At 36.9% G+C, this 11827-nt stretch overlaps 2 protein-coding genes across 7 annotated transcripts in view; one reads left to right on the forward strand and one right to left on the reverse strand.

The window, feature by feature from the left end:
- Nucleotides 1–8178, reverse strand: part of ATSAC1 (Phosphoinositide phosphatase family protein) — a 38379-nt gene extending 30201 nt beyond the window's left edge. For 4 of the 6 annotated variants that reach the window (XR_016049717.1, XR_016049718.1, XM_020665439.2 and 1 more), the window contains exons 1-4: nucleotides 7870–8178; nucleotides 6416–6620; nucleotides 6153–6318; nucleotides 2533–2758 (exon numbers count right to left, since the gene is read on the reverse strand). Coding sequence is in view for 3 of the 6 variants with exons in the window: in XM_020665439.2 (XP_020521098.1) it covers nucleotides 2533–2758; nucleotides 6153–6318; nucleotides 6416–6620; nucleotides 7870–8007 (735 nt within the window). In the remaining 3 variants the exon portion in view is untranslated. The remainder of the gene's footprint in view (nucleotides 1–2532; nucleotides 2759–6152; nucleotides 6319–6415; nucleotides 6621–7869) is intronic. The other 2 variants (XR_016049719.1, XM_006841491.4) reach the window with 1 other exon arrangement.
- A 2492-nt stretch (nucleotides 8179–10670) lies between these two features.
- LOC18431365 (Tetratricopeptide repeat (TPR)-like superfamily protein) lies at nucleotides 10671–11444 on the forward strand. The gene has a single exon (XM_006841490.2). It carries the CDS (start codon nucleotides 10671–10673, stop codon nucleotides 11442–11444), a length of 774 nt encoding a protein of 257 aa, XP_006841553.2.
- Nucleotides 11445–11827: the final 383 nt, after the last annotated feature.

Raw genomic sequence — 11827 nt, forward strand, 5'->3', positions numbered from 1 at the left:
TGCCTACAAAATCGGTCTTTAACTAAACAAATCAGATTGAGCATTCCAACTAAATCAATATCAGTTTGTGCGAGCCTCTCCCAGGTTGAGGGACCCCAGGTTCTCTCCAAGGGCAACATCAAGTACCATAACGTGGGACCTACATCAGTGGTATATAATTCTCACCAGCGTGTTTCTCTCAATGACACTTGTCATAAGATCAAGACCAAAGCTGAAACTTCTCAGCCTGAAATAGTTGAGGGCATATCAACACATTCAAAATCTCCTAGTGCTATAACTTTAGGAGTAGCTGATAATGAATAACTTTTTGGCCGAGGATCATATCATTGACAATATATTGAGATCTGTTTTTTTATACAGGTGCCATGAAAGTGGGCATGGAAGTGGGCATGGCCATCCACATGCAGTCAATGATGGTTTTGATAGTGACAACGAAGAAGGTATTAATATATCTACTGAATCTATAGGGGATTATCCTTGTGATGGTGAGTGTGAATCACATTATGGTTCTCAATATGTAGGTTCTGTTACAGATAAGAGAGTTGATGGCAAAGATGATGATAATCAGTATGAAGATGAAGTTAGGAAGATAAATTTTGCACAGCTTCTTACGCTCAATGATGGGCTAGAGTCCCATGCTCAATTTGTTGTCTTGGAGCAACAAACCAGCCAAATAGTATTGACCTTACTTTGAGAAGGTTTGAGAGGTAAATCGGCATTGGTGGGTTCCTGGTAAAGTTGGGCTGGAGGTGCTATGAAACTAGACCAAGGAGATGAAGTTTGCTGAAGATGTTCATCCAAAGAGAATCACAATGTATGCTCATGGATATGTTGGAGCCAATCTTGATGTTGGAAACCTTTGACAACAGGGGAGTATGACGCAAATTAAACTCATCCTTAAGGGGATGATGCGGTTTGGAGAGAGTGAAGCCAAGCTGTTGGAAACCTTTGACAAGGGCCACCAGCCTTTGCCGTTCGTTCTCTTGTTTGATGAGTTGAATTTCATTACTACTCAGAGGAGCAGTACTGGAGATGCTGGGGGTGACACACCTATTGTGGACATTGCTTCACTAAAAGATAAAAGAAGCTAGACGTCTCCTCTTTGGTTGACTTCAGTCTGTGGAGAAGCTGAAATGGGTATCAAGGAAAATTGTGTGGATACATATACCCATATAGGAAACAAAGATGTAGGTGCTGATAGGAGGAAAGAGGACTTCTACCCAAAGAATCGGGCAACTGATGCACTTAGTTAACAGTCATATTACATATCCAGATATCCGAATGTGTTTTGGGTGTTTGTCATGGGAGTTGCCAAGTGGATGGAACCTCTCCTCATTCCTCAATATCCGAAATCGGTTCATGTTTCATGATGATGACGGCCCCTACTATTTCCAAGTAGAGATCTCACCCTACACATGCACGCTACTAAAGTTGGTTGTGCCCAAACCCTCATCAACTTGTTCGAAGACATCTTGATTGAGCCTGTTACCCACCGGTCAAAGGATCAGGCCCCAATGTCAATGCGCAATGTTTGGGACGGAAAAGACCGTGAGCAAGGGGGAGGATTCATATTAGCCCATTTCAAAACTCAAGGATGAGTCTTCTCCAACTAGGGGAGTATGATGCAAATTAAAACATGGCTGCTTCAAAATTTTAATTCTATTTTCTTGTATAATAGGGGAGGCTTGGAATTTTTTATTTATTAACAATTAATTTGGGGCTTATTGGCTTAGGGGGCCTAGAAAGAAACTTTATTTTCTATTTTGGTGTGGAAGTTTCCTACTTGCTAGGGTCTGGATAGTACTTAAAATGTGGCGTGTATTATTTTGGAATTCATGGAGTGCATGAAAGGGAGGAAGAGAAATCCTATTTTGAAGGGATTTATGAGATTCCTCACTTCTGAGGGATTTAAGAGAGTATTACATGGTTAGAGATATAGAAAGGGATACATCTTTTCGGCTTCTATTCTCTCTCTCTCTCTCTCTCTCTCTCTCTCTCTCTTTCTTTCTTTCTTTCTTTCTCTGTGTCTTTTTTTTTTTGTAAGGGTGGGACGTCCACTTTAGAGAGACTCTGTATTTTTTGTGAGAATTTTTTAATGAAAGAGAGAGTGCTTCTTTGGAGAAATAAAGTGCTTCTTCTTCTTTTTTATTTAATTCATAGGCACACTTTTTTTCTCCTTGTGATGCAAAATTTTGCTTGTTTTTTTTTTAAATAGGTTGATTGGAAATTTTGCTTGTTCTAATCGAAAGAAGTCCGACCTTTCGCATCATGAACACATGCATACATATTTATATCCAATTTTACATTATTACAAAGAAAATGTAAACATATGTCCAAGCGCATTTATGATCAGACTCTTAATTATGATTTATGAATGAGTATATAATATACAGGTATCTAAATGGACATATTATAAAGTACATCCCTACGAATTTACGCATGTATAGACACATCTGCACACACACACAGACACACATACACACACACACATATATATATATATGAGCCAAAATAATCAAAACCAGCACCTGCCTGCTTAAAGTGTCCATGAACTAAAGCAATTGTCCACCGTGTATTACTGCACCTTTGTCTAATTGGCAGAGTAAGAAATGCATTCCACACAAATATGTTCTCATAAGGCATCCTGTCCTCACCAGTTGACAGGACATTCTTTTGCAAAGTTTGCATAATTGGGTATGTGTAGCTATAAAAGAAATCTTTTGTAAGATCAACACTAGACAGGAGCTTCTTGTACCTGCTAAAGGAAAAATATCAAAAGGCGATCAGGTTGTGGCTACAGACTTATAGAAATAAAAGAAATCAAACAGGACATCTAAAATAATAGAAGGAACAGAATAACTAATCAATGACAACTAAATTGGAACAGGTATTCCAAAGTCCAAAGCATGAAGAAAACCAACATGTCAAGAGAATGAATACAAAAATCAAATAGATAGACATAAAAAGATGAAACAGAGCCACACCCAACACTGACAAAATAATGCCCCCGAGAATGAGAGAGAAAGCTTCAACTTTCCTGAAGGAGGAAGGAAAGGAAGAAACTAAGGCTAATAGTATCTTGTATACTCCTCCAACAGAACTGAAAGAAAAAGCATTACTATCAAATATGAAAAATAAGGGAGCTGCAGAGGCTGACACAGACCTGCATCTGCACCACACGATAAGAGCGTATAGGCAGACAACATCCTGCAGCTTCATGGTCTTTGGATCTTCACGACCATGTAGTAAACTATAACATTCAAATTATATGACGCAAAATTATCAATTATGCAATATGTTCCCCCTAAAGCCAAGACAACATGACCCAAGTATCTCAAGATCCTCGGTCCATGAGTCGATTTGAAATCCACATGTTAAAATATATTCAACCTAGATAGCCATTATTTACTATGTTCATTTCATGAAACTTCTCACGAGGTATGGGATTGAAATTTATTATTTAATGTTTTTGGAATTTCAAAAGAAACAAATAATAGACCTCCAGAAAATTTTTAGGTGCGCCACCAATAAATTTTGGTAATGTGTTGTGTGTTACCAATCAGTCAATCACCATAGTGAGCCTTATGGGTCAACTAAATACAATTGCGAATAGAGAAGATCCATTCCCTCGTGTCTCACAGCCGATGCAGTGGTAAGGCCAAAGTGTTATTCATTTGGAAGCCAAGGGCCAGTTTGGTGAGAGGAATAATCCTGAACAAGAACATTTTATAAAATAGTTAGTGAATACTTCAATGTGACACTTGGTACCCTCAAGCCTACTCATGAATAAGCCCATTTCTTTCCACCGTTTATTTGTAAAACACTGCCCTGCAAAACACCTCGACATGCTCTCAAACTTATAACATAAAAGAGAGAGAGAGAGAGAGAGAGTGAGAGAGAGAGAGAGTGAGAGAGAGAGAAAGAGAAGAGAAGACCCGTATTGAGAGAGAGAGAGAGAAGAAAAGACCTGTATTTCTTAATTTCTTGTTGTAAAATGCTCTTGAAATTACTGCCCATGTAGAACACATCAACCCAGATTCTTTTGTATTCTTCTTCTTTACTAACCACTGATCACGTCATTTTAGAGACTCAATCTTGTATTATTGTTTTAAGAAGACACACTACGGAACTTTGTACATATCTATGGATTTAGCCAACTATGGTATATTATTTCTACTCGTCATGACATGAAATATTAGCAAAACATTGTTCAATTTGGTTGTCTCTTCATATTACAACCCTGTTGCTGAATCCTCTTCTTTAGGGCATGAGGAATCTGACACCCAATACCCATGGACACGGATACACATACCCGTGTCCAAGGACCATAACCACTTACTTAAGAATTTGGGCCATCCAAACAGGACCTAGTGCCATGAAGGTTAACTGCATATAAAGGTTCACATATATGGCCATGACAAAAGTGTAAAGGAAGGACGTAAATAGATTTATATTTTGATGAGAGATAATAATTTAAGGGGCAGTTTATTATCCAATCTACATAACACATAGCCACATTAACAACAACACTGGTGGACTAGTAATATATAGAAGACGGTTCTCATAATACTATTAAAGATGCTGGCCTTCTTTTATTTTCTTCTGAGGGATAGTGAACTATTAAAAGAACGTAGAAGTACAATCAACAGCTATCAAGACAGGCCCATAACCAACATAGTCAAAATTAACATCAAATAGCAAAATTTAAAAGTGACAACAAAGAAAGAGAGAGATGATAACCGTAATTTTCTTCCCCTCTATTCGGCAATGTTGAGCTTTAGGTTGTTTAACGAATTAGATTAGAAAACTTCATCATCATTATCCAAAACTTACCCCAACTATTTGGGGTCGGCTATTCGAATCATGTTCTGCCATCCCACTCTATTAAGGATCATTGTCTCAGTCAAACTTTAAGTCATCATATCTTTCTCACTACTTCCGTCCACATCCTTTGGGGTCTTCCCCTTGCCTTTTTAGAGCTCTCTACTTGAACGAAACTATCCATCTTAATCAATGATTCTAGGTCAACACTACACATGACCAAGCCACCTAGGTCTACTTCCCCTCAATTCATTGCCTATTAGAACTATCCCTAAGTTCCCTCAAATGTATTCATTCTGAATTCTAGCCTTCCTTCTCTTGTCACTCATCCATCTCAACATCCTCATCTTAGCTATATTCATTTTATAGATATATTATTTCTTGACCACCCAAAATTCCATCCCATAGAGCATGTGTGTCTTACAGTTGTCCTATAGAACTTCCCTTTCAGTTTCATTAGCATGGTACGATCACATAAGACTCCAGAAGCACATCCCCACTTCGTCCACCCAACTCCAATTCTATGAGCAATATCTTCTTCAATCTCTCCTTTCTCATGGATTATCAACCCAAGATGTCGAAAATAATCTCTTTTAAGTACTTCTTGGCCATCAATTTTAAAATTATTAGATTCTAAAGCATCCCTACAACGTTCTAACTAAGTTTAGAGAACATATCAAATTCAAATCATTTATAATAGTGATGGATTGATAACCAACCACTTATGTTACAACACATGTATCAAGCACATTTTGTTGTGTCTTGACATGCCATGCATGTCTGACATGCATCTTGATGCACCAATCCGACACAAGATGTGGCCCAGGCGAGTTTGCAGCCATGTCAGAGTGTCAGACAACATTGGATGAGAGTTCAACAACTCAACTACTATATAATACAGAATGGGAATCAGTGACATCTAACAAGTAACTTTGCAGCCCAAAACATCCATGAATACATCATCGTTTGTGCTTTCCTAAGATTTCACAAATATATAATGCATAAATCTTGAACACAATAACAAAACTTTCATCTACTTGAAACTTAATAATCAAAATATTGGGGGGGCATGCTATATGTAAAAGAGATAACATAGTTGTAAAAAGGTAAAGAACAATGACCCAGTTATCATGAATGATCATTTTCAACATCAAAATGTAAAAGTATAAAGTTCGAGTGCCAGGAAACAACATGGAAAATACAATAGAACTAACCAATTATAAGTAATACACACATGCGTGCGCACACACACACACACCTACACACATGCAAACACGCACACACACATAAAGTCTATTAGCACAAGACAGAGGCAATAAGATAGGAGACACCTTAGCTCATTCTTAGATGTTGCTATATCACTCTGAACAGATGAATGTGGAATTGTAATCATCTGGCTCTCCTCAATGCTATAAATGGCATGTCCACAAACACTTCCTATTTGTCGACGCTTTGTCACTAAAATAAGATAATATGATTCCAAAAACCGTATACAACCTGAAATGTTAAAACGAGGATGAATAGGTTTGCAAATCCCTATCTATCTTGCAAACCATATATAGATATGTTATTCAATACAAGGGAAATAAAGAACCTGCAATTCCAAAGACTTCAGCCACAAAAATGAGTCCACCAGTGGAACGATTGCCCTCACTTATACGTTGAAGTAAATTCTTGACTTCCAATGGGGTGTAAACTACAGGGTCTTCACTGATGTTGAGATCAGATGGTTCTGACCTGTCAATCTTGAGAACTCGAAAGAACCTCTTAAAGCGATCACTCCCTATAAGATAGAACCTCTGCTCAAATGAAACAAACTCAAAGAATCAATAAGTACACGAATCAAGTCATTCATCTTACACAAAAGACCAACAAATCATTTGTTCCTTAAAAACCCAATTAAAAGCAGCGGGTAACAGAAAGTGAAAAACATTGAAGATGACGACATGAGCTTCAATCAATATTATCCAGAAATGAATCCAATAAATGTACTTAACAAGAAAACCCTTTCTTGTCTATTAAAGGACAAGTAATACACTATTTTCGAGGCTGCTGTCAAAACAGAAAAACTCTAGTTTCCTTCCAGCTTGGGAAGAAAAAAAGCACAATTTTAAGGGTGACATAAACAATTCTGATTTGGCAGAGTTTGGCGGTTGAATAAAGATTGCAGTTAGTGATACCTTGAAGTGGTGAGCCCATATGTATTGAGAACTCCACTGTACAGAAGCAACAAGAACTACTCGAGATGTTCAACTATTGCTGAGGGAACTAGCCAAGCTACTTATCGTAAAAAAATTGAGCCTAAATGGAAAGTCCTGAAATTCTTTGATCACCCACCCTCCCAACATGCACGTGTTCCAATCATTTGTAAGTGGTCACTATAGAATATTTAATCAGGACAACTAAAATCCGAAGCTCACCGAATTTTCAGGAACAAACAATAACTCATAGAAAGCGAAAAAAAGGGTCATCACTTTGAATTGAACACATAAAGCAATCCATCAAATATAAATGTAAAGAAGAAAAAAGAAAAGCTAAAAACTAAATTAACTTGCTAGAATTGGAATATCAACAGCAAATTCTCAGAAACATGCATTTAGTTTCAAAAGACAACATTATCCCAGCCTGTTCCACGGCCAAATCCAAAAAAAAAAAAAGGGGACGGGGGGATGGGGTGGGGGGAAGGAATTCGTCGAACCACACGTGAAATATCAATTATTTAACATTTCACCCATTTATCAAAAGACAGCTAATATATCAACTACTCGAAATCATGATTGCGTACTTTGATGGGATATTCGAAACTAAATCAAAAGAAATGGGTGTCTCTTGGATGCTTTTTATTTTTTATTTTTATATATTTTTTGACTAGAAGTACTCTTTAATAAATTTCCCATAAAGAAATAATTCAAGTGTGAACCATATTTCTATCAGTTTTCAATTAATCCCATCAATAGATCATCCGTTCCCAATCGATCAAAAACCAAAATTAAATGCCAAATACAGTTCTACGAAAATGAAATAAGGGGGTGGTCAATATGAACTTACAGCTCTGGTCTCATAAAGCTTGAATTTCTCAAGTGAGCAACGGTTTGGATCAACTTCTGCATCATTGAAGCCATTTTTTGCGGTTGCATAACGAGCCAAAACCAGCGAAATAGAGTTCAAACTGTCAGTTTTTGCCATGAAAAACTCCTTTCTAGCTTGAATTCTTCAAACCTAAGGCATAATTTCTCCCATTTTCTCTAACACAAAACCAAGCAAGGGCAAATTGTACTGAATTTGATGGTTAGGGCATAAATGGAATTCTGGTTTTTTTTTTTTTTAACCTGCCTCTGCTGGAATTGCATCTTCTTCACTTTGAAGTTTCAACTTTCGAACGCTAAAAAAAGTCCTTCTGGCCAGGGATTGGGCCATCAATTTATTTAAAATGACCTTAGTATGAAAGACAATAACAATTTTGCCCTCATGCTTGTAAGAATACTGCATCATGGACGTTGGTTGTTGAAGGCACATGCCTCGCAAATTATGACAGTGTAGACGGAAGTTTACGGGGAAGGTCTTTGTAGGAAAAAGTTTGTGAGGGTCCAAGGATTTGGACTTTGAGATATTAATTGGGGGAGAGAGAGGTGAGGGTACATATAACTTGTATGGTCTTCATAAATGGATGGTATAGATGGATGTAACCCTATGTCAATGGTGGAATTATTTCATGCAATAGTTTCATGAAATAATATTTGAAAATCATGTTAACACTCTTTTTTTTGCCTTAATTTTTAAATGGAAAAAGCTTATACGAGGTTGCAAGCTTAAAATGTAGAATTAAGGTGCACCTAAAAAATATATTATACAAGGTTATTTTATAATCATCTTGATATCAAGATATATGACTATGGATCTCAAAATTGTGCATCTTGCAACACATTATCTAGACCGTCCATTTTCAATATTGTCATGTATTTATAGACCTACTTGGTTTGAGACATTTTTAGAGTTTAAAATTTTATAATTAGAGATGAAAATTGATTCTCAAGTCATCCTAAGAATTGTTGACACCAAAATTACATTTATGATAAATTTTGGAGATGGGCCTTAATAGGATTGTTTAAGGTTGCAACTTTATGCAAACCACACCCTTTTAAGATATACATTTTCTCATTCTAATGAACAATTGCAAAAACAAAAAAAACAAATTTTGAAAGCACACCCTAAAAAGTAGTTTTTTAGCCAAATCACCATATGGCGTTCATTTTAGTTAGATGCTTAGAACTAAGTCTTGGAAGGACTTTTTCCTTCTAAAATTTTTAGATAGATTTATTATCATTAGATGAATAATGTTGAAAAAAAAGAAATGCTTTTGAGTTCGTAAAAGCCTAGATCTTGAAATTTACCAAATGGATTGTCTTGATACATTGTTGAAGGAGGATTCATTTTAACCAAATCTAGGGTGCAAATTGAAATTTGTTTTTTAAAAATTAATTATTGAGATGAAGAGAGAGTGTGTACAGTTTTTGAGGTCTTTCTAAGCGTGTGGTTTTATTATACTATAATGATATGTGACATGAAATCAACTCTCATTTCAATAAGGGATTGTATATTAGAAATTGTATACAATGAAACAATTTACTTTTGATACATGCCGATCACAATCATTAGTGACTACTGAATGTAAAATCAGTTGGTTAAAGATGTGTCATTAATTGCGCACAAAGTCTAAAATAAATATTGTAACACAATTGCAATTTATTGGATTTCACATCTAATAGACAAAGATGATTGTAACCTTCTTATACCAAAAATAAATGGTCTCACAATATACAATCTCTTGTATATTATAAAACAATTAATCTTTAATACAAGAATATCACAATTACTCATAACCATTAGATGTCTAATTGGATGGCTTGAGGTATGTCATGAACCTCAAGAAATTTTCCTTTAGATTTTAAGACTAGTCAAAGATTCACTCACAACCATCCGATTTGAAATTGATGGACAACAATAATTATGGCCTCCTTGTACTAAAAGTAAATGATCGTTTTATATATTTTTCCTTTCATAAATTGGTATTCTTGATAAACCCTTCATATTAGATTAGGGTGTTCGGATATTGGAAAATTATCTAATCAATCATCTTGATGCTGAGATTTTTAAATATGAAAAAGATAACCATTTTCAAATCCTTAAGACAAAATATCATATCATCCAAACCATCTTAAATAAAAAAATTTAAATATTTATAGATTTACTCATTTCCTATTACTTTCTAAATTTTAAATTTAATAACAAAAAAAATAAGGTTTCAAACCACCAGAGCATACAAGAAGAGAAAATGCAAGAGGCAAAATTTAGATGTGCGTCTTATTTGGAACCAAAACTTAGAAGGCGCTAAGGCAGGAGAAGCATTCAGAATGGAAATTTCACCACCCCACAACACCTTTCCCAACCCCAAGATGTTGAAAACTCACAAACTCCCATCTCTCCAGCCTCCCATTCCAAAACCTATATTGCCTAAAACCCAAAAATTGAATCCACCTGATCCCATGCCTTCAACCCCACCATTTCTCTCCCTTAAACTAATCCTAACAGAAAAACCCCCTCCTCAAAACCACTCAGAAACCTCTCACTTACTACAGCTAATGTATTCCTTACAAATCCCTCTAACCCCAATCGCATACTCATCCTTACTCAAAGAGTGCACAAGCTCCAAATCCTTGGTAGAAGGATCAGAGATACATGCCCACATTAACAAGACCTCTCTCTACCCTGGAATTCACATTGAAAATCAGATTATCCTGATGTATATGGCATGTCGTTGCCCCACATTGGCCTACCAAGTATTTGATAAAATGTCCCATAGAAACACTGATACTTGGCAGTTCATGATAACTGGTCTCATGGATCTCGGCATGAATGAAGAAACCCTAGATTTGTACATAAGAATGCATCAAGAAATGGTGAGAATGAAACCCAATACTGCAATTCAAGGCGGCGTTCTCAGAGCCTGCGCATTCATAGAAGATGTAGGACTTGGTAAACAAATCCATGCGAAGGCCATTAAGTCGGGTTCGAGCAAAGATACCTATTTGGGTTGTTGTCTTGTTGATTTCTACGTTGAGATGAAGTGTTTGGTGAGTGCGAGAAAGGCCTTTGATGAGATATGCAAGCCCAATGTTGTGGCTTGGACGGCCATGATTGTGGGGTGTGCTAGGGAGGGAGAGTTTCATGGGGTTTTGGAGGTTTTCAGAGAGATGGAAAGGGTGGGGAAGAGAGGGAATTGTTACACTTACTCTTGCCTTTTAGGGGCTAGTGGGAAGATGGGGCACGTGTGGATGGGAAAACAGGTGCAAGCACGTGTGATCAAAGTTGGGGTTGAGAAGGATGTTTATGTCGGGAGTAGTATTGTTGGCATGTATGGTAAGTGTGGATTTGTTGAGGATGCAAGGCTTGTGTTTGATGGCATGAGAGAGAAGAATGCAGTGAGTTGGAATGCCATGCTTTGTGGGTATGCAAAGAATGGGTGTTGTGATGAGGCTATCAAGCTGTTGTATGAGATGAGATGCAAAGGTTTGGAGCCTCCACAAGTGATGGTTAATGAAGTTGCCATTGCTTGTGGTGCTTAGAAGTGGGTAGACATCAATCAAGGATGGTTCCAAAAGGATGACAGATTTTTTCTTATTTCTTTCTTTAAACTTTCCCAATTAGATGGCAGCTGTGGCATGTAATTTTTCATACCAATTTGGGTTCGTCCTATACTGAAAAAGGAAGGTTGATGTATCATGGGACTTTTATGTAAAATGTGAGCTCTCTCTCGATCACGACAATCAATGTGTCTTTTCGGTTTCCAATGATCGATAATCACGACAATCTCTCCCTCTCGATCATGCCATTTTTTCTACGGGGAAAACTTAAACTATACTTCCCACCCATATATATTTTTTCTGCATCAGTCGTCGCCCCAGCCATCTGATCTCCGTCCGATTCAAGATCTGATATTGAATGGTTG

The sequence above is a fragment of the Amborella trichopoda genome, chromosome 2 (assembly GCF_054954075.1).
Source record: "Amborella trichopoda isolate Santa Cruz 75 chromosome 2, AtrichopodaSantaCruz75HAP2 v2.0, whole genome shotgun sequence".
Classification (NCBI taxonomy): domain Eukaryota; kingdom Viridiplantae; phylum Streptophyta; class Magnoliopsida; order Amborellales; family Amborellaceae; genus Amborella; species Amborella trichopoda.